Source organism: Lucilia cuprina, chromosome 4, assembly GCF_022045245.1.
Source record: "Lucilia cuprina isolate Lc7/37 chromosome 4, ASM2204524v1, whole genome shotgun sequence".
In the NCBI taxonomy this organism is placed as follows: domain Eukaryota; kingdom Metazoa; phylum Arthropoda; class Insecta; order Diptera; family Calliphoridae; genus Lucilia; species Lucilia cuprina.
In genome coordinates this window covers 86,309,747-86,333,392 of record NC_060952.1, presented here as the reverse complement: position 1 = coordinate 86,333,392, position 23,646 = coordinate 86,309,747, and the positions used below count along the sequence as shown (strand labels likewise).

The 23,646-nt window shown below is 28.6% G+C and overlaps 2 protein-coding genes across 16 annotated transcripts in view; one reads left to right on the top strand and one right to left on the bottom strand.

Annotated features, from left to right (window-relative positions):
- The window catches only part of LOC111676946 (synapse-associated protein of 47 kDa), a 100,156-nt gene extending 81,540 nt beyond the window's left edge, over positions 1 to 18,616 (bottom strand). For 2 of the 15 annotated variants that reach the window (XM_046948364.1, XM_023437965.2), the window contains exons 1-2: positions 15,423 to 15,597; positions 14,191 to 14,640 (exon numbers count right to left, since the gene is read on the bottom strand). In XM_046948364.1, coding sequence (XP_046804320.1) covers positions 14,191 to 14,381 — 191 coding nt within the window. In that variant the 5' untranslated portion in view covers positions 14,382 to 14,640; positions 15,423 to 15,597. Of the gene's footprint in view, positions 1 to 14,190; positions 14,641 to 15,315; positions 15,623 to 18,321 lie in introns of those variants that run through there. The other 13 variants (XR_006940507.1, XR_006940508.1, XM_046948362.1 and 10 more) reach the window with 13 other exon arrangements.
- Positions 18,617 to 19,507: 891 nt separating this feature from the next.
- LOC111676952 (mitochondrial import inner membrane translocase subunit Tim16) lies at positions 19,508 to 20,565 on the top strand. Its single transcript, XM_023437970.2, has 2 exons — positions 19,508 to 19,787; positions 19,843 to 20,565. The coding sequence occupies exons 1-2, from the start codon at positions 19,625 to 19,627 to the stop codon at positions 20,094 to 20,096; spliced, it is 417 nt and encodes a 138-aa protein (XP_023293738.2). The 5' UTR covers positions 19,508 to 19,624; the 3' UTR covers positions 20,097 to 20,565.
- Positions 20,566 to 23,646: the final 3,081 nt, after the last annotated feature.

The following is a 23,646-nucleotide window of genomic DNA, read 5'->3' as shown; positions in this document are numbered from 1 at the left end:
TGGCTGGAAGAAACTTAAATACATATTATACCATGAGTAAACAATAAATTGGCTTTATGAAAAATTGTGCCATCAAATGTCATTATAAACGTATATAGGGGATTGTTTGCACGATTACACAATACAATCAATTAAATATTTATACAATGACAAAGTAGAGAAAAAACGAAAATAGATAATATGATAATATTAATAATAATAATCAAAGATAAATGATTTCATTTTTTATTTTAAAGCAGCAACATGAATGAACACAAAAATAAAATAAAACAGAAGCGACCATTAGTGAGAATTTCTGTTTGAATTCTATGTATGAACGTTAAAGTGACATAAACTCTGGCATAAAGAGAATTTCATATACAAACCACTTAAAGTATATTAAGACGATAAAATGTTCATCAATCAATCAGATTGTTATATGGCTTAAATAATACTGAAGTTGTTAAATTTTATGAAAAAGAAAAAAATATATATATTTAATTGACTGAAGATATTTTGCAATGAAAATTTTCGCGGGTCAAAATTTACTTATGGAGAATGTGATTCATCAGTTTCAACGTGAGAGCGATAATTGAGTGGTAATAATTTAACACGGGAGACAAAAAAACCATACAAATAAAACGAGAATTGAAGTTATTACTTCATTACTTCAAGATGGTTGTTAAATTCAAAAAAGAGCAAAATGTTTGCGAGTAGCAGAACCATCCAAAAGAGAGCCATTATGATAAACTGAATAGTATGAAATCGAAAGTAAACCAGACGAATCGACAATATAGCCAAACCTTGATAGCTCTTAGTTAAATCTATATATAGGGTGATAATTTAACAAGGAAGACAAAAATCTTCCAGGCCATACAAAAAAAAATAAACGAGAATAGAAGTCATTACTTCATTACTCCAAAATGATTGTTAAATTCAAAAAGAGCAAAATGTTTGCGAGTAGCTCAACCTTCCAAAAGAGAATCGATTATGTGTGTTAAAGTAACAACAGAATTGTATAAAATCGAAAGTAAAACCCGGCCAAACAGAAATTGACACGAAGCCAAACTTTGATAGCACTTAGGTAATGCTATTTATTTGATGTTAATAAAGAGCAGCAGAAATCTGAACTAATTTGTTTGAAGCAAACATTAGCCAAAACGGTCTGACATGAAAATATGGTACCACGGTGATGATGAAATGTATCCTCAACCTTTCTTGAAATGATTTGACATGGGATCGAATCACAGATTGACATAATCTGATATTACGGGGAACCTGTCGGCCGCAGTACAGAGTTTTGGATCATGTGTTGTGTAGGTTATTTTAGAGAGTATGCCGCGACTATAAACAGGTGATGATCAAATGTATCCTCGACCTTTTTTTGGAATAATTTGACATGGGATCAAATCAGAGATTGACATAATCTGATACCACGATGCATTTCCTTTGGAATGCACGTGCTGGAGGAAGAGAATGTCGTTTTAAGAGACTAACACACTGTTAAGTTATTAATTTGGGATAAGTTCAGTGCTGTTGCAACAAATACCCCACAAAGAAGTGACTCTGGGACTAAGCGTTGGAAATGAAGTTAAGAGTATGAATGTAGGGGTTTAGATTTATCACTATCTCCTTAAACAAGAAATAAGTCCTTGGCTTATTTCAAGGATTCGCTTGTTGGTCCAACGAATATGTCTTTAGGTGCTGTTGCCGAAACATCAGAAGCCTCGACATATGTATGATTGTAAATGGATTTATCACTGTGCTATCTCCTTAAACAAGAAATAAGTCCTTGGCTTATTTCAAGGATTCGCTTGTTGGTCCAACGAATATGTCTTTAGGTGCTGTTGCCGAAACATCAGAAGCCTTGACATATGTATAATTGTAAATGGATTTATCACTGTGCTATCTCCTTAAACAAGAAATAAGTCCTTGGCTTATTTCAAGGATTCGCTTGTTGGTCCAACGAATATGTCTTTAAGTGCTGTTGCCGAAACATCAGAAGCCTTGATATATGTATGATGTATGTAAATGGAAGTGATGTTTTTTCACATCGTAATTTAAGCAATGGTCAGAGATTAGGTAGCTCAAGCACTCGAAATTGCTTGTACATGGTCGTTGGTGAATCTTCTAGTCAGATGACCCAGTGGTGAAATAAAGGCAACCGTGAAATAAGAACAACACAACATGTGTTCAAGTAAATCACTTCTTGCCTCATCTGCTTTATAGTTCAGATATTGCTACGTACCACAACTTTCTATTTCGATCGATACAGAATGTTCTCTATGGGATATGCTCCACTTGCTAGTTTAACAAAATTATTTTAAATCATTAAAAAAAATGTTAGAGCTTTTAACTTTAGATCTAAAAGAGTCAACCCATTATTAGAATACACAAATTCTTATTTACATTAAAGTCAACCTTAAACCATAAACATTTTCCTATACATTTATCATATTTTTGTCTTCTTTTAGCATTATTTACATTTTAGTTTTTATGCTTATACCCTACGCCACTATAATGGGGAATTTATAATAGGCTTGTTCTGATGTTTGTAATAACCAAAAATATTGGTCCTTCACCCACCTTAAAGTATACCAATCGGTTCAAAATCACTTTCTGAGTCAATTTAGCTATGTCCGTCCATCCGTCCTTCCATCTGTCTGTGAGTCCTTGCAAATCTTATGCGCACGCTATAGGTCGCAATTTTCAAGATAATTTTATGAAATTTGGAACATACTCTTCTTTTGGTCGAAAGAAATTGGTCTATTATTTCGCCCAGCCCCCATAGAAAAAAAAACATTTTTTTTGCCAAAAAAGTAAAAATATTCCGGAATAAAATTAAAAAAAAATCAAATGCTTAATTTTTGCAAAAATAAACCACATTTTTAACATACTGACTGTAGGTTATTATATGGTCGACCCTACCCGACTATACATTTATAGTTATTTTTTTTATTATTTTAGTTTACTTCGCATTTCTTCCACCTTTGTTTATTTACAATTTTTCATAACGTTTTTGGCCAAAACGTAAGAATCTAATATGTCCTTGGGGAAACATTAATTTTGTGATTTAGCATTAGACCTTTTTTTTTTTGGCTAACACGTAACACATATTTTGTACATATTTCTACATATATTTATACTATTTTATATAAAAAGCCTCAAAAGAGTTTTAAATATAAGTGACTACATTACCTTGCAAAAAAATAAAACCTTATAAACAAAATAAAGAAATATTTGTAATAAAAATGAAAAACTAGAGGAAGAGGGGCTAGTTTTAAGGGGCCAACATACTATTTCTAATAATCTACAACCTTTAAGCTAAGGAAAAGCAAACAATAAACAAATAATGAATGTGTTAAATATTTGTACGACAATCACTTTTACACGTACACAACTAACCCAGTAATACGGACTGGAACTCATAGCTTTAACTACTCTTTAGATTACTTAAAGGGTTTTTTTCTAAAGAAATTACATTTCTTCTCTACTTTACCAAAAACTATCAAAAAAGTCTAAAATCTTTAATACAATTATTATAATTTTGAGTTTTAACAACTCCTTGTACTGCTGGGTGATTTTTCTATTCGTTTATTTCATTTATTCATGTGTCTACGTGTTACCTTTAATTATATTAAAATCTAAACAAATTGTTTATATTATTTACACTTGGTTTTGTTTTTTGTGCCTTTAATTTATTTATTTTTATTATTATTTTTTTGGTTTGTTTATTTCTGCAGGTGAAAAAGGCCAAATGGTTATAAAATAAAGCCAAGGTCAATAATAAGGCATGTAAAAAGGATTTGTTTAAAATATACACGCTGTTTTTGCTAAAACAGATGCTTAAAAGATTGTTAACAAAAAATGTAATTGCTTTAAAACAAAAAAACCTTTTTGTTTACTCTCACAAAATGAAAATTCTTTAAAAAGATAGAATTTATTTAAAATTTTATATAAAATGAGAATTTTTGCAAAAAAAAAAAAAAAAAAAAAAAAAACTCTAAAAAGGCAAAACTTTGCTGAAATTTTTATAACAGAGGGAAAAAAATTTTTATAAAAATATTTTAAAATAAGAAAATTTTATTAAAGATTTAAGAAGAAAAAGATTTATTAAAAAGAAAAGTTTTATAAACATTTAAAAATAAAAAGAATATATTATTCCAAATAATTTCATTATGTTGTAAAATCTCTATAAAGAGAGGATTTCATTGTAAATTTCTTTAGAGAAAATTTTGTTAAAAATTTTTGAAAAAAAAGAAAAATTTTGGAAAATCTTCGTTAAAAAAATATTGTTGAAAATTCTTCATAAACAGAAAGTTTTGTCTATAACGAGATAATATTATTAAAAGAGATTTTATTAGAATCTCTCTAAAAAGAGAAAGACATTTCATAATTTTTCCATAAGAGTTTTATTAGAGTTAAAAAAATTATTTGGTAAAAGATTCTTTTTTAAGAAAAATTTTTTTTAAAAATTAAAAAAAGGAAAATTTATCAAAAAAAAAATTATTAAATTTTTCTATTGTTTTTTTTTAATTCTATAAAAAGAGAATTTTCTTAAAAATTCCATAAAAGAAGATTTTGTTGAAAATTTTTCATAAAGAGAAAATTTTGTTAAACCCTATAAAAAAGTAAGATTTTATTCAATATTTGTTGGAAAATCTCTAAAATGAGAGAATTTCTATGAAATATCTCTAAAAAGATTGAATTTCTTTGAAAATATTCTATAATAAGAAAAATTTTTAAAAATTAAAAAAAGTGGAAATTTCCTTAATATTCTCTACAAAAAGAGAATTTTGTTTTAAAATGTTCACTAATTTTCTATAATGGAAAACATTTTTTAACATTAAAAAGAAGATAATTTATAAAAATTTTCTATAAAGAGATAATTTTATTAAAAATTATATATGAAGAGAGAATTTTGTGAAACAATATGAAAAAAGTGAGACTTTGATAGAGAATTTTGTGAAAAATTCTTCATAAAAGGAAAATTTTGTAAAAAAAAACTTTTTTTTAAAGCGGCAATATTAGTAAAAATTTAAAAATTTTCCAAAAAGAGAAAATTTTTTGTAATTTCTCCCGAAAAAGAGTTTTTTTGTTGAAAATTATATAAAAGGAAAATTTTGTTGAACAAAAACATTCAGATTTTATTAGAAAATTATATTAAGAGGATTTTATTGATAATTTATTTTGTACATTAATAAAAGTCATAAGAAAGAGAAAGAATTTGTTAAATGTTTTTTTTTTTTATAAAGAGAAAATGTTATCGAAAGTTCTCTTTAATGAAATATGTTTAATGAAAATCCTTTTATAAAAACAATTTTGTTAAAATTAAAAAAAAACAATATTTTTTAAAAAAGTTTCTAAAAAAAGAAAAAAATTGCTATTTTTTGAAATTCCTGAAAAATCATAAAATATATAAGTCAATGTTTTCTTAGAAAAGAAATAATAAATTTGAAAATTTTAAAAAATAAAAATATTACTTCCTTCATTAAATCTATTCAAAATAATCTATTCAAAACTCTTTAAATGAGTATATTAAAAAAACTACCAAAAATTTTCTAAAAAAGATTAAATGTAAAATTTAAAAAAAATTTTGGTGAAATCGTCTTCTTTTAAAAAATTTTAAAATTCGTGTAATATTCTCGAATATTGTTTTAGTTAACATATTTAAAAACTTAATAAAGTTTTTAAGATAGTAATACCTTTAACAATTTATTTTCTCTAAAAATTCCTAAAATTATGTTGCTTTTTGCTTATAATTTGAAGCTTATGAATATAACTCTTGTAATATTCACGAATACTCTTTTAGATTTAATAATATAAAAAATTTATAATACTTATTACTTAATAATGAATACATTTTTTTAAGAAACTAAGTTTGTTTTATATGAACTTTAAATTATACAAACATTAAGCCATGAAATTATTGGAAAATTATGAATAGAACTCTTGTAATATTCACGAATAATCTTTAAGTTAATTTCAAATATTTACAATATTTTACTAAGAAATAAATACATTATTTTAAGAAAATAAATTTGTTTAAAATTAACCTAAAACTTTAGAAATATCATGCCGTAATTGGAATATTCGCGAATATTAATTAACTTATTTATTATTGTTGTAATTATAATATAAGCTAAATTATCGGAATTTTTTTAATAATCACGAATAATCTTTTAGTTTTTCGTTATACAACTTTGCTAAATAATTAATGAATAAACTCTTTAAAAATGCTGTTTATTTAATAAATTTCTTTGTAAAATTCTACAGACATATGGTGTTGGCAAAGAAAAAATATGCAAATAGAAATTGCATTTTACTACAAAAAAAACAACATGAAAATTATAAAGAGGCTCCTTTTGTAACAAAAAACAAATCGTATGAATAAATTTTACAAAAGTTTAAATGAATTTTTTTCGAAAAGAAAATTAAATTAAGCTTAACATGCAAGGTTATATTTATTTAGGATAAAATGAACATAAATAATTGAAATTTTTTAAATTAATGTGTTAAATGAACAAAAACAAATATAGCAGCAACACCAATTTATATTATGTAGTTTAGTTATGTACACACACGCAGAGAAAAAAACATGATTGTTTAAACCATATTCTAAGAGCAACATATTTCTGATTAAAATTTTGATTAATATCTAAACATATTATGGTTATTCAAACAATTTTAAAAGATCATATTATAATTAAATACAATTGAAATGTTTTATCATAATATTGTTATATATGATAATATTATGATTAAATATTATCAAAATTTCGTTAAAAAATATATATTAAAATCAAATTTATTTTAATTACAGAATCAGACTGAAGCATAAAGAGAAAAATATGCTTGTGGAAACTATGTTCTAAGAGTAATGTATTTCTGGTTTAAACTATGTTTGTAGTCTAAACATATTATGGTTATTGAGACAATTTTAAAATATTTCATTATATATTTTATATAATTTTGTTAAAAAAAATATGTATCGAAATCAAAATATTACATCAGTAAAATTATAGTTTCTAAACTAGTCCATCGGTTGACTAAACAAAATGTTGTTCTATGGAAAAGTCGGGAACTAAACAATAAATTAGTACATAGAGTTGTTTTACTAGTTCAAAGACTAATTTATAGATTTGTTTTCTAAAAATACTTTGAACATCTAGTTAAAAGTACTTAAAAACTATAGATTAGTTATTAGATTAGTCAATAAACAAGACCATTTAGTCAATAGACTAGTTCTTAGCCTAGTTAGTAAGGAAAAGCTATTGTCTTCCTAAGTACAAGATGATAAAGTAGTCTGGACTAGACAATAGACTAGTCTAAAGAATAGACATTATACAAGTGTACTATATAGCCTATAGACTTGTTCATAGAATAGAAAAGCGATCGGATAAAAAGATACTCATTTTATTAAACATTGTCTGGTTATAATCTCTTCTGAACTCAACACCACTTAAGTGGGGAGGGTATACTGGTCCTATACCCACCGTAAAGTATTCCAATCATTTTCTGGATCGATTTAGCTTTGTCCGTCCGTCCACGTAAACCTTTGTAATCAAACTACAGTTCGCAATTTTGAAGATAATTCAATTTGGTACATGATCTTCTACTGTCCCAAGGACGAAGCCTATTAAAAATGGTTAAAACGGGTACTGTATTTCACCTAGACCCTATACAAATGAATCCCTGAATAGGGCATGTAAACCTTATAATCAAACTACAGGTCGAAATTTTGGAGATAATTCAATGAAATTTGGCATATGATCTTCTATGTTGCCGGAGACAGAGCCTATTTAAAATAGAAAACATCGGTGCATTATTTCACCTAGCAATACACACCTAACCCCCCTACAACAGAACCCGTTGAATAGGGCTTTTAAGTTCATAATTATGTATCGTGTTATCTTGACAAAAAGCTGCAAACCTAGTTTTATACTAGCCTTGATGAACCTCATAAACTTTGTAATTATAGGGCCTCATGTGAACCTAGCCCCTATAAAAATCCCCCTTTAAAATTTTACTTAAATGTCCACAATTTTACTCAACAATAAGTATATCTGAGGCAAAGTACAAATCAACTTAGACGAAAACTAAATCATATTTTATTCTTGTAACAGGTGTAGGATATTATATGGTCGGCCTCGCCCGACTGTAATTTCTTACTTGTTATATTAATATTTCAATAAAAATTGTAGAAAATGGGTCACTGATGTACCAAGATACTTTTGAAGATCGAATTGTACCAAAAACAGTACAATTATATCAATTATACAAATTGTATCAACCCTGGTACAAGAATATAACATTTTTGAAGACTATTTGAAAGTTTGAAAAGTTGTTAATAACATAATATATTTTAATTGTTAACATTATTTAGTTGTTGTAAAAATAATAATAATAATAATAATAATAATAATAATTTATAATTGCCATAGACATGAAAAAGTTAACAGTAACTAAAATATAGTTTAAAACTAATTAAGATAACAATTATATGTTTTTGAAAACAATATATTGTTACGGAGAACATAGTATAGTTGTGGTAAACATGATTTTTTTTCTGTGTGCAAATACAAAATCCTTTATAATTTATCTACTATAAAACCAACCCAATTTTAACCCTTTTATTTTTTTTATTAAACAGCAAAGAAAAAACTTCAAAACGAATTGTGTCAGACATTATGTCTGTTGTTTTCATATCAAAAGTGTTTCAAAAAAAATCAACAATAACAACAACATATGTAATTAGTTTTTCCAATATTTGTTTTTTACTGTTACACTTGAATACATACATACATAATTTCATTTTTCCTTCTATTATCAACATTTCCACTGTCCCTCTCTACTTCAAATAAAATCCTACAAAAATCATACAATTCGTACATATAGAGGTCAAATATTATAAAACATGCTTTTGCCTGCTGCTGCTGCTTTTAAATTGAATATACTTTTTTTGCTGTTTAGTTTCCTTTTTTTTTTGTTGCTGCTGCTGCTGCTTTAAATTTTCTCATTAATGAGAGCTAAATTTTGGTTTCCTTTTGTATTTCCTGTGAGTTTGCGTGGTTGTCAAGTCAAGTTGTTGAATTTAATGTTTTTTAAGTTTTTTTTTTTGGCTTTTTTTGTTTTTTATTATAATATAAAAGCAAAAACAATATCTTGTTTATAGCTTTGTTGGATATTGTATTCGTATCAGTAATGAAAATTGTATTTGCCAAGTAATAAGAACCATTTGGTATTAACAGCAATTCTATTGAATTTTATTGGAAAAAAAGAAACAAATTTCAAACATACTTAACACTTAATATTCAAATTTTGTTTATTTTCTTTTGAATTTAAAATATGCTGTGATGCTGTCTATTGAGAATTGAAGGTATAGAAATGTACTTAATAATAATAATAAAAAAATAAAGAAGTGGTGGATAGAAGCATAAAGATCCATAGTAGAAGTGATTCGAATGAAAGAAATTATTAAGTTCGAGGTTCGTACAATAAAATGAATTTCCAGCAGATATATTTTTTCTAGTACATAGAAGACAATAAAACGCCTAAAAAGCTTCGCTGTCATTGCCAGGTTTTTATCGTAATCTTGAGGAGAATAGTATTTAGGAAACTAAGTTTCTGAACATTATTATACTGACATCCTAGCTGTAACAGCCAATATTAATCTTTCACAACAATCGGCTCAGCATTACTTTCTGAGTTGATTAAACTATGCAGCGTTCGTCTGTCTACACCAGAGACTATACTATGTTCACTATAACAATATAATATTTTCAAAAAACATATAATTGTTATTTTAATTAAATTTAAACAATATTTTAGTTACTGTGAATGTTTTCATGTACTTGGCAATTATAAATTTGAGTATGTTTCTCTCTAACATAATTACTTTTACAACAACTAAATAATGATTACAAAGAAAACGTATTATGTTATTTACAACTACATGTTTAAACTTTTAAATAAACATTATATATTATAATATGTCTGCTGGTACAACAAAAAATAAAAATTTAATCCAATGATAAATAAAAATTTTATAATAAATATAAACATATTATGATGAAATATTTCTACTGTATTTAATTATAATATGATATTATAAAATTGTCTCAATAAGCATAACATGTTTAGAATACAATCATAATTTTTATATTAATGTGTAGCTCTTAGAACATAGTTTACACAATCATGTTTTTTCTCTGTATGTGTAGGTTTGTCTGTCTGTTTGTGTGACCATATCAACCTTGTACTCATGCTACCAATGGTAATTTTTAAGATAATTTCATGAAATTTAGCAAATAATTTTCCCAAGGCCATAGCCTGAATCAAAGCATTTTGTTTTTAGTAAACTTTCATTCAAAACTTATGGATCTTTAGAATACAAATTATTTTAAATGATTTTAATTCCTATAAAATGTGTTCTTTCCTCCAACTATATTTCCGATCCAAATAGTTGGAAATAGAAAATTGTTAAAAAAAATACAATTTTATAAATCTATAGAAGAAAAACTCTCGTAACTTGAATTATTCTAATTCTGAGATATCATCCATTGATGTAGACGGACAGACATCTTTAAGTCGAATAAGATTTTGTTTAATAGTCGATTGTATCATATTTAGACAGATGTGTTTATAGTGGATTTTGTTTGATATAAATAATATTTACAAAGCATAGTTTGCTCCGCCCTAGACAAAATAAAGCGACTTCCAAAAGAATAGCATTTATAAATACTTCAAAAGTAGTAATTAGTGAATGTCTTCAGAAGTAGTGAATTTGGATTCGAATAAAAAGTACACCTCCTATGACAAGCCTGTGTTAAAATCATAACATCTTTAGGCCTTTTTCAGTGCTTCCTTTGAGTAAATTCTACTTCTTTTTCGCTTCTTTGGAAGTTTTTTTTTTTACTGGGTTATTTTAAAAATGTTTTAAGAAAACATTTTATAAAATCTAAAAACGGATAAAAGTTACGAGTTATTCAAATTTAAATTCCAGATATAATAGACCTGAGGACAGATTCAGATTTGGCTCAATCCTTTAGAAAAGTATACTTTGGTCACTGATTTAAGAATTTTTATAAAACGGTGATATGACACAACTAATTGAGTCATAGTATCGTTATGACAATGTCAAAAGTGTCAGAAAGTCTATGAGTTATATTACATAAAGTACCTTTGCTTTAAAATGATTCCTTTTATGAAAAAAGACTGAACTTGGGAAAGCCGGTATTTGAAAATATTCCTGAATCTAAAATTATTGCTCTATCAAGGACTCTTTTTTAAAGAAATCTAAAATGAAACATACACCAAAGCAATTATTTTCGGATAAAAGTTTTTCTTTTCTAAATTCTAAACAAATTGTTGCAATGTCTACAGAAATATGACACTTTTAAGAATTGTCATAACATCTAGAGATTCTATGACACATTTTTGCTGTATCATAACATCCACAGACATTATGGCATGTCACCGTACAAAATCATATTCGGATTCAGCAAAACTCAATCATTAAAGGGCACTTCATACGATCACACTTTATGTACGTAAAGTCAAATGAAAAATTAAAATGAAATTCCATCCGTATAACAAAAAAAGAGAATAAAATTCATATGATTTACATTTTTTGTGTTTACATGAATGGTATAAAACAATAACAAAAGTAAGATGAAAACAGCTGTTTCACTTTTTTTGCATGTGTTTACATAAGAATATATCCCTGATCTAATGCGACGTGGTTGCTTTTTGAATAATTTCTAAAAATGAAGTAAGCCTTTCGACTGTCGAGTTTTCTATCCGTATTGTCATTCAATGTGTGATGGTTTCATTACATATCGCGTTTAGACGATCCCATCCATACTCATCTATACAAAATTTTGACAGATCATATTACTTTTCGGCTTTAGAAGCATCTAAATAGTTTTTAGGATTTTGAGTTTTTTTCTATTTTGTCGATTTATGTAGTTTTGAAAAGTGGTGCAGCATATGGAAGGATATAAGTAATTCGACTTAGAAAACAATTTTGAATTGATTGAAATAGTATAAAATGATCTATATTTCTATGCGTTACATATATTAGAAGGAGTTGTAGATTCTTATTATCTCATGTATATAATTTATTTTTTTTAAAAAACAAGTCAAAAATTATTGTCGGACGAGGCCGACCATATAATACCCTACCCCTTTTACAAAAATAAAATTTGATTAAGCATTTAAGTTGAATGTATCTTGCCTCAGATAAACATACTTAAGCCGTTTATTGTTGAATAAAATTGTGGACATTTAAGTAAAATTTTGATTGGGGCTCTTCATAGGGGCTAGGGTCATGTGAGGACCTATTATTAGGGAATTCCTTAGGCTCATCAAGTCTAGTATAGAACTTGGTTTTGCAGCTTTTTGTCGCGATATGAGTATAATAAACATAGTTATGAACTTAAAAGACCTTTTCGGCGGATTCAGTTGTATGGGGGCTAGGTGAAATAATGGACCTATGTTAAGCATTTTCAATAGGCTTCATCTACGGTACAATAGGCTTCATCTACGGTACAATATTCTTCAAAATTGCGACCTGTAGTTTGATTACAAGGTTTACTAGCATAATTCGTGCGTTTAGTTGTAAGGTGAAAAAATCGACCGATGTAAACCATTTTCAGTAGGCTTCGTCTACGGCACTATAAAAGATTATGTGCCAAATTCCATTGAATTATCTCCAAAATAACAAACTGTAGTTTAATTACAGAGTTTACAAGCCCTATTCGTGGGTTCAGTTGTATGGTGGCTAGGTGAAATAATGGAAATATGTTAATTATTTTCAATAGGCTTCGCCCCTGGGATATTAGAGGATCATGTACAAAATTTCATTGAATTGCCTTCGAATTTGCGACCTGTAGTTTGATAACAAGGTTTACATAGACGGACATAGCTAAAAATGATAGAAAATGATTCTGAGTCGATTGGTATACTTTAAGGTTGGTATAGGACCAATATTATTGTGCATTACAAACATCAGCACAAACCCAATATATCCTTTCCACTAAAATGGTGTAGGGTATAAAAAACCTTACAACCATAAAATTCTAAACATGTAAAGATACTCAAATTTATCATAATAAATATCTTTAAATGTTTTTATCATCAGTTGCTTTACTCTTAAAATTTGTTGCCATTTTATCTACAAGAAAATATATTTAGTCTTAACTCTTCCTTTTTCAAAAGAAATTGTCATGTAATTGAAACATTTATCTTCTTTTTTTATAGTTGTTGTGAGAAAAATACATAATTAGTTTTTGCAACTTAATTAAAAAAGTTCATATATTGAATATTGCGTGACTTGACCTACATACATATGAATAACTTAAGTATATAATATATATTTAATTAGAAAATTCAATTTAAAATGGGTCAAAGAAAAAACAAATAAAGAAAATTTGCGAAAAAGTTTACAATTAAGTTTTTAATAGAATTAAAGTAATAATTTAATAGATATCAAGAAAAAACCCTTGAGATGGACAATAAATGACATTTTTTTCAAAGTTTTTGTTTTAGAATATTGAAAAACATAGATATTTTTATTAAAATCTCAAAGAAAATATTAATTCAAATAAATTTGTCTTTTATAACTGTGTTACCAAGTCATTACAATTATTCATTTATTTATTTAAGGGAAAAAAACTTAGAACTTATCAAGGCAATTGTTAGTGGTGAGGAAGGAAAAAAATTGGTCTAGTTTTTATGTCGATTTGTTCATTTGTGAAAAAAGGCAAAATTGAACAATTTTAATAAATCACGTGTAGATTATACAAAAAAAAGTTCTAGGTTATATGTACACACATAGTATCCTTGAAGAGAGTTAAAAGAAAAAAACAAAATACAACAACAATTACAAAAACTAAGCACACATGACAAAAGTATAAGAAAGGCTGAGAGAGAAAGAGAGAAATACTTACAGACTCTCTATGGCAATAGTAAAAACAAAACGAGAGAGAATGGAAGTAAATGAGAGAGAGAGAGCGATTGTGTGTGTCAGGACTAAAAGAGAGTTTAATAAAATATACTATATATCAATGGAATTTATTGACTAAAAATATAATGGAATCAAATACAAATACTATCACGTGTGTAAAGAAAAAATCTAACCAAAAAAAGGATAAAAAAGAAACGAATAAGAAACGAAGTTGTTGAGAAACGAATTGTTTTTAAACTTACCTCTTAGCACCCTCTTCACCTTCGGGCAATTCACCACCAGCTGTTGATGCTGCTGTAGCATCATGATGTTCTGAAGGGGCTGCTGTGGTTGCAGTTTCTTGTGTATTGGCAGCGGGTACTTCTTCATCACCTTGGCCACCTTTCACAGCACCCACCAATGAAGTGAATTGATTTGTTATATTCGAAAACATATTGTTACTTTTTTGTTGTTGTTGTTAAAGAAGTTTTTAGGTTTTCTTTCTTTTTTGTTTTAATAAATTAAAAAGGATTTTTCTTTTTATTCCAAAAATTTGCTTTTTGATTTTTAAGTTTTTTTTTGGATTTTGTTTCAAATTTAGTTATAGTTGTAAATACAACACTGGGATTTTGACTACACGCTTTTAACACAATAACACACTTAACGGTTTTCTTGTAGATTTTAACGTTACTTTTTTCTTTTTTGGGATTTGTCTATTTTAAGGTTATGTTGTAGATTTTCAGAATATGCAAGTAAATGTTGTCAAATAACGGGAAAGGGAAATAGAGAGACAGAGTAAGAGAGAGTGTTAAAAAAGAGAAAAGGGAGAGATAAAAATAAAAAAGAGCATATTACTACAAAATATATATATTTTTTCTTAAAAAACAACAGCAAAAGGAGCGTTTATAAAAACTATAACGGTTTCGATAAAAAACGAAAGCTCCCGATTTTCTATGGATACCACTTTTTTCTTTGTTCTTTTTTTCTTTCTTTCGTTTTTCTTTTTTTTTAGAAAAAGGGGTTGTTACGTTGATTTCCAATTATATTTTACAACTATTTTGTATGTTTTTTTTTACTTTTTTCTTAACAAAATTTTAGTAAATTTTTATTTACAAATTCAGAAATTATATAATAATTTCCCTTAATACAAACACTTTTAACATAAAATTTCTTCTTAAATAAAAAAAATATTAACAAATCTATACTAAATAAAAACTTGACTTGAAAATATGTTGCGAAAAAAATCAATATTTTACAATATTTTATTTGTAGTTTAAGTAAGAAAAAAACCAACAAAATTACGCTGTATATATTATTTTCTGTTTTTTTTTAACTATGTTTTCTCTATATTAACATTATTTATGTAACAACAAACGTTTTTTCAAGACCTCTTTTTTTACTCTTGAAAAGCTTTAGATTTTCTATTATATTTAAATGATTTCTTTTAAATTATAATTCAATAAATTTCACTTTTTTATATACTTTTTAATATTACTTTTTTCTTTGGCTTTTTATCTAAAGTTGCTTATTAATTTCTATTTAACTATGTCTTCCTGCTTTGAATGTCCTCGGAGAACTGTTTCTAGTCGTTTAGAAAACTCTTTTCAAATAGCTTTACAAAAGCGAATTGATTGCTGTTTTTTTCTTTAGTTTTTTTTTCGTATTTCTTTGCTGTTGTTCTTTTCCCATCAAACCACTAGTTTCACCACCGCCTACCAAGAAAATCACCCACTGGAATGTATATCGATTTCGTACAACTCTGTTATGTACCACATAAGGTACGCAGGACATGTAAAAGCGAAATGGAAAGAAAAATTGAGGAAAAAGGAATGCTTATCAATCAAAACGCAATGAAAGAGATTTCTTTACATTTTTGAAAATTATAAACTATAATTTTAAAAATGTTTCATAAAAAGAACAAATTTCTACAAAACGACCACTATTTTCTACAGCAAGTCTATATATAGTCAGTTTAAAATGAGAGAAAATGATCTGTTCAGACTATAGAACTTTATAGTCAAGAATATTGACTGATTTACAGTCAAGTCTATAGAGTGATATGTAGTCAAGACGACGGAGGGATCTATAGTCATGACTATAGAGTGATTTATAGTCAAGACTGTAGAGTGAACTATAGTCAAGACTATAGAGTGATCTATAGTCAAGAGATAGAGTGATCTATAGTCAAGAAATAGAGTGATCAATAGTCAATACAAAAGAGTGATCTATAGTCAGGACTATGAGTGATCTATTGTCAAGACTGTAGAGTGATCTATAGTCAAGACTATAGAGTAATCTATAGACAAGACTATAGAGTGATCTATAGTCAAGACTATAGAGTGATCTATAGTCAATACTATAGAGTAATCTATAGTCAAGACTATAAAGTGATCTATAGTCAAGACTATATAGTAATCTATAGTCAAGACTATAGAGTGATCTATAGTCAAGACTATAGAGTGATCTATAGTCAAGACTATAGAGTGATCTATAGTCAAGACTATATAGTGATCTATAGTCAAGTCTATGGATTGTGCTATAGTCAAGACTATATAGTGATCTATAGTCAAGACTGTAGAGTGATCTATAGTCAAGACTGTAGAGTGATTTATAGTCAAGACTATAGAGTGATATATAGTCAAGACTATAGAGTGATCTATAGTCAAGACTATAGAGTGATCTATAGTCAAGACTATAGAGTGATCTATAGTCAAGACTATAGAGTGATCTATAGTCAAGACTATAGAGTAATCTATAGTCAAGACTATAGAGTGATCTATAGGCAAGACTATAGAGTGATCTATAGTCAAGACTATGGAGTGTTCTATAGTCAAGACTATGGAGTGTTCTATAGTCAAGACTATGGAGTGTTCTATAGTCAAGACTATAGAGTGATCTATAGTCAAGACTATAGAGTGATCTATAGTCAAGACTGTAGAGTGATCTATAGTCAAGACTATAGAGTGATCTATAGTCAAGACTATAGAGTAATATATAGTCAAGGCAATAGAGTGATCTATAGTCAAGACTATAGACTCATCTATAGTCAATACTATAGACTGATCTATAGTCAATACTATAGAGTGATTTAAAGTCAAGACTATAGAGTGATCTATAGTCAAGACTGTAGAGTGATCTAAAGTGAAGACTATAGTCAAGACTATAGAGTAGTCAATAGCATGATGTAGGTTTGGTAAAAGAGCTACAATCTTTGCATGACCTCTGGAACCATCTATTTGTAATACTTAGTCTGACTGCAGTATTCATTGTCAGTTGTTTAGCAAGTAGATCTACAGGCAGCCAGTTCAGCATGGCAAACAACGTTTTACTGGGCGTAGTCCTAAGTACACCTGCTATGAGAAGGGCAGATTGTCTCATAACTTTTGTGAGAATGTTCCTGTTAGATGTTTTGTCAAGTGCATACCACCAGACAATTACACCATACATCATTATCGGCTTAATCACCGCCTCATTTCCTGGGTTGATATACAGAAGATCGGTAACCTTCTCTTCCTCGTTCTGGCACCTTCTGCAGAAGTCGTTACAGGGAAAAGAAATACCTCTTGCTAATAAAAAAAAAGCGTTAAGATGAGTTCTACTGAGATCATTTATAAAGGATGTTTTATGACGATCCAAGAGAGTCGCCACAGCTTTTTTGCAATCAACTGTGATCTTAAGGGAATCTGAATCATGTAACAGATATATGTTTCTTAATGGCCAATAGTGGGGCATCACACAAAATTGGTCTATGTCCAAAGAAAATAGAAAATCTTATAAAATATTTGTTTGATAATTTTATTTAAAAAGGAAAATATCGTAACATTTCTCTTTTAAAGTTTTTCTCGCTTTTCTAAATAGCAACTCCAAACTGAACTGAACTGAACAACATAGAGGGAAACAAACTTATGGTACATCATAGTAGCTTTTTACATTCGACACTTTCCACAATATGTTGTACTACTTGACATTCCAAAGTGGTAGTTTTCTTCATGGACGTTGAGATTTTAATGGAAACAACTGCACACAAGTGTCTGGTACGCATGAGCACGAAAAAAATAAACCAATTTGTCTTTGAAAGTAGGGAATGAATAATTGCTAAAGTAAAATAACTTTTAAATTTGAAAGACGAAGCGTGGCAGACATAAACTACTGATAATGTGAATCACTTAAAAATAAAGTTGTAGTAGTTAAAGGAAGCAAAATGTTTTAATTGCCAAATACAAAACAATTGACCAAAAATTCTAGGTGGAAACTAATAGTCTAAAGTTAATTTGTTTAAAAAATATAAGTAATATTTAAAAAAAGAAAAGGAAGTTCGCTTTCCTAAATAAAATATGTCTCGCAAAATTGGGTGTAATTTGCACAAGCTAATAAAAAACATGAATTTTAGTTACAATATGTTTAAGGAAATTTTTGCACTTTTAGATAAAAATTTACCAATTGTTTATAACTTTTATAAAATTTATCAGTCACTTTTCTTGTTGCTTTTTATTACGTAGTCCGTTTTGCATGAAATATGTTAATAATTTTATTAAATTCTTTATTTTTTTTCTATTTGCACTTTTTTGTTTACCAATTTTTTCCAACTGGATAAAATTCTGACAAGTGTTCGTTTTTAATAAATTTTTTTGATTGTTGACACTTGTTTTGTTTTCACATTCGTAGGTAAACAAAAGTAAACTCTATGTTCACCACGTTATGTTTCCATCACAAAAGCCGGTGGCGACAATACTTTACGACGGCGTCAGTTGGCAATTAACATTTGATACGATATTTGTGAATTAACTCATGAAATGACTTTTGTATTAGGTAACTAACTAAACAACTAACTAACTAAATAACCAACAAGACTATAGAGTAATCTATTGTCAAGACTAAAAAGTGATCTATTGTCAAGACTAACTAACTAAATAACTAACTAACTAACTAACTAACTAACTAACTAACTAACTAACTAACTAACTAACTAACTAACTAACTAACTAACTAACTAACTAACTAACTAAGTAACTGACTAACTAACTAACTAACTAACTAACTAACTAACTAACACCCTCTCTGTAGGGTTCTATAGTTGAAACGAAAAGTCGACTTTTTGCATTTTATAAAAAGTCGACTTTTCGACTTTTTTCATTTAATTAAAAGTCGATTTTTCGACTTTTCGACTTTTAATATTTTATAAATAGTCGACTTTTCGACTTTTTGACTTTTTTTTCGCTTTTTTCGACTCTTCGACTTTTTCGAATTTTTCGACTTTTCGACTTTTTTCGACTTTTTGACTCTTTCCGACTTTCCGACTTTTCGACTTTTATTTACAAAGTCGACTTTTTTCATAGACGATAGTCGAGTTATCGACTTTTTTGTAACAAAATAGTCGACTTGGACTTTTCGACAAAAAGTCGATTGTTCGATTATTCGAAAGTCGATTTATAGAACCCTACCTCTCTGGTATATAAATTTTCGAAAATCTGTTGATAAATTAGCTAATTCAACAACCGATTAAATAATGAAACAACTCTGTTCTTCCACAACTTGGTAGCACTTTTAAAAACATATGTAAAATGTCAATTTTGACATTTTCCCTTTTAGGTTAGAAACGGTTGAATAATAATAAATTTCATCAAATTTGTGTAAATTTATTAAGAATGAAATAAATTGTTAATCAAATAATAATATAATTCAAAAGTTAAACATAAAATGGCCAAATATTTAGCACAAATTATTGTTTTGGGTGGTCAAGCTATTGGCAAGGCTTTTGCTAAAGCCTTACGGCAAGAAATTGCCGCTTCCCAAGAAGCAGCACGTCGCAGTGGTGGTGGACGTCAGGGAGAAAAAAGATCAGAAGCTAATGCCAGAACGGGTAAGTAACAAATATAACACGAACCAACAAATATATAATTCCTTTAAATTTTTAGGCATGACTTTGGATGAGGCCAAACAAATACTCAACATAAACGACTTGGAAAATCTCGAACAAATCACCAAAAACTATGAACATTTATTCGCCGTCAATGACAAATCTAAAGGTGGTTCCTTTTATATACAATCTAAAGTTTTTCGTGCTAAAGAACGTATCGATCAAGAATTGAAAGAGGCTCTTAAGTCTCAACAAGCCAAACAAAAAAGACAAGAAGATTCAACAGCGGAATCAGCAGATAAACAACGATGAGTGTTGCGTTTTAGTAATTTTTAGAATGTGCTTTAGTTATTTCTTGTTTCTTTTTTTTCTATATAAATTTTATAAATTTAATTTTCTTTTACAATATTGTATTGTAAAAATAACTAAACGATACAAGTTGATTATTTTAAGATACAAAAACAAACATAAACAATACCTATAGGCTTTTCAGGAATATATACAAATAGATAATGAGTTTTACTGTGTGAAATAAGTTTGAATGAAAATCCCTGTCGAAATACAATTTGAATCCAGTTAATTGTTTAGCAGGGAATCTTAAAGACTTGTTTTTTTTTACCCAGATTGTTTTGTAAATAAAATGCAATTTTTTTAATAAGTTTTTCTTAATTTGCTTTATAAAATAAGTTTGTTTTTAGAAAATGTTATTAGCAAATAATGAAAAAGATTGTTGATGAACGAAAATACGGATACAAAATATATATTTCTTAATATTATGTAATTTGTTGTTGTTTTTAAAATGGTAGTGTTTATTAATTAAGATTTTTTTCTGAAGCAAATTAGATTGGATAATGAATCAAATAAGAGCGAAATTAATAAGTTGTAGTACAAAAGAAGAAAATTCTTGTGTAATGCTAATAAAATTCAAAATTTTCGTATTAATCAGTATTTAGTTAAAAAAAAAACTAATATTTTCGCATATTCGAAAGTTCAAAAATTCACTTCTATTCTGTATTTCGATTACGTTTCCGCATATAGTAACGTAACGATCGACAAAGCAATTTCATTTTATTTCAATGCTTTAAGAATCGTCAAGCAGAATACCTAAGTTGACAAACGTATGAAATTTCTATTCGAATTGAATAGGGGTGATGAAAATGCGATTTTATAGTTTAGTAAAACTGAAATTATGGAAATAACCCAATATTTATACCCTACACCACTATAGTGGGGAGGGTATTATACGTTTATGCTAATGTTTGTAACATACAAAAATATTGGTCCAATACCACCCTTTAAGTATACCGATCGATTCAGAATAATTTTTTGACATGTCCGTCCGTCCGTCTGTCCGGCTGGCTGTCCATGTAAACCTTGTGAGGAAGTACAGGCCGCAATTTTCAAGATAATTTGATGAAATTTGGACCAAGCATGTTTTTTGGCACAGGGACGAAACCTATTAAAAATGGTTGAAATCAGTCCATTATTTCACCTAGCCCCCATACAACCGTACCTCCCGATTTGAATTTTTTATACCATAATTACGTCAAATATTCTACTATCTCTCTAAAAATTGACACAAATAACTTTTATATAAGTATAAATGACACCGCAGATTTTCGTAAGGATCGGCTCTTATTTGATCCTAGCCCCCATACAAACGCCCCCTTCAAAAAATGTCTTAAACGTCTAAAATTGACTTGTAACCATTTGTATCGCAATGAAACTCAACAAAAATATCTGTTATTTAAAAATATATCTTTTTCCCAAATTTACCGAGGATCAGCCCATGTTTGACCTATATAAAGTCGGCCATGCCCGACTATACTTTCCTTCTTGTTTTATTATTAATTTCATAACTAAGTTCGAATTTTCGATCATAAAAACAAAAAGAAAAACATTCAGAATTCTGAGTAAATGAAAATTTGTAAACGATGATCAATACCCTTTCGTCAACCGGAAGGTTTTGAATCTTTTATAATATTGAAACTAGAAAAGTAAAATTTTTTCATTCAATTGCTACTAAGGATGCCAAATTAGACTGGTTTTCACAAATTCCGGGATTTGAGATTTTTAAACCTGAAATTTTGCAAATAACCCAATATTTTTATTATTAATTTCATAACTAAGTTCTAATTTCCGATCATAGAAACAAAAAGAAAAACATTCAGAGTCCTGAGTGAATGAAAATTTTTAAAAGAGGATTGATACCCTTTCGTCAACAGGAAGATTTTGAATCTTTTTTCCAAAAAATTTTAATCCCAGTATCCCGAATTAACCAACTCAATTTGTTTTACTTTTTTGAAATAAATACCTTGCAAATACTGAGACTACTCCGCACATGCGTTTTACTACTCAAAGGACTAGGTATAGATTACTTGGGTTGCTCACTAGTTAGCGAGTTTACTCGTATGTCTTGTGACCTATTTTGATACTCTTAGAATTGACATTCCCCTATGTTGAGAGAATGGTTTCTACCCCTTATTTTGTTGACTACTTGATTCCTGAGGTCTCCGAAAAAACCAGCCGGTATTTCAAATAAAACCGATCATGTTTACTAGAAACGCATTTCTGAGATAGTGCAGTACATGGAAAAGACCTATACCAAGCTAGATTAGTCTGTGGTCTTGTAAGGCTGATCAGTCACATAGAAGGTGTTGCACTGTTCCTTCTTCTTCGTCCAAACAGCTTCTACAATAGTTATAACGTGAATATATACTTTTCGACATATGTCTAAACATATAGTGCCCAGTCATCATACCAGTTAGAAGCCTAATCGAGTTCTTACTTAGAGACAAGAGAATCTTAAACCTATCTGTTGTCAGAATGGGATATTCGATATTCTGCAAGTGGTGATGGTGATGATTTGAGTTCCGTCTTACTCTAAGCCCAGTCATCTATCAACTGTGATGGGGTCTATCAACTTTGAACCTTTGGTTGCGCATTTATTAGATACATCATTTCCCTGGATGTCCTCATGTTCTGGAATACAATTGCGAGCTTTGATTGAAGCAAGGCTGTCCAAGTATATACATATCTATAGTCCAATTTTTGTATGATGTTATATATCTCTCCCTGAAGTACGGTGCAGGTATCAATTCAAAGTGATAATGTGTCAGTTGGTCCAATTATTGAATGCAATTGAGAAGACATTTCGACTTAATAACACTGGAGTTAAGAGCTTTGATTGAAATATGGCTGTCCAAGTATATGTATGTACAGTCGAATTGTCGAGATTTAGTTCCTGTATTTTTCTAGGGGCTGTATCGATGCCAAATATCTTTCCCTTAAGTACCGTGCAGGTGTCAGGTTTTCGAAGAGACATTAGAAGATTCAGTTTTTCGTAGAAAATTACCGATCCCGTGCGCATTTCTGTCTTAAAGACATTAGTATAGATTGAGATCATATCGTCCCTTAGGACAGTTTTCGCGGCCCATTTATGTAGATAGTATGTAGTCCACTATCTGTCTCATGATTAGCCCGCCTATCTTTTGTAGAACGGTACCACGACCAATGCGATCATGTTTCAGTCCGTTACACTTTTCAAGTTGAGAGCAGATTTAGCCTCACCTCTAGCCTGAGGCGTGGAATTTAAATAGCCAGTGATTGTAAGACATCTTTGTACCTTGATTAGAATGGGGAGATAAATCTTACTTAATGATAGAGGACTGGTCCAAAATTAATCTAAATATGGAAAAAACATAATCCATTTAACACTGTTATGTCCTAGGTGAGAACCACATAATACATCCATGCATTACCTACTTCGGACTAAACCAAACACTACTCCCTTACGGCATAATTATATAGGACTACTAAACGGACTATGTACTTCAATAATGTTTACATGGAAGTAGTTTTT

What these genes read in the sequence shown, in the direction of transcription:
- LOC111676952 (XM_023437970.2), top strand. Translation starts at nt 19,625, where the DNA reads ATGGCCAAATATTTAGCACAAATTATTGTTTTGGGTGGTCAAGCTATT. An exon ending in AGAAGCTAATGCCAGAACGG is followed by an intron (nt 19,788 to 19,842) that starts GTAAGTAACAAA and finishes TTAAATTTTTAG; the next exon opens with GCATGACTTTGGATGAGGCC.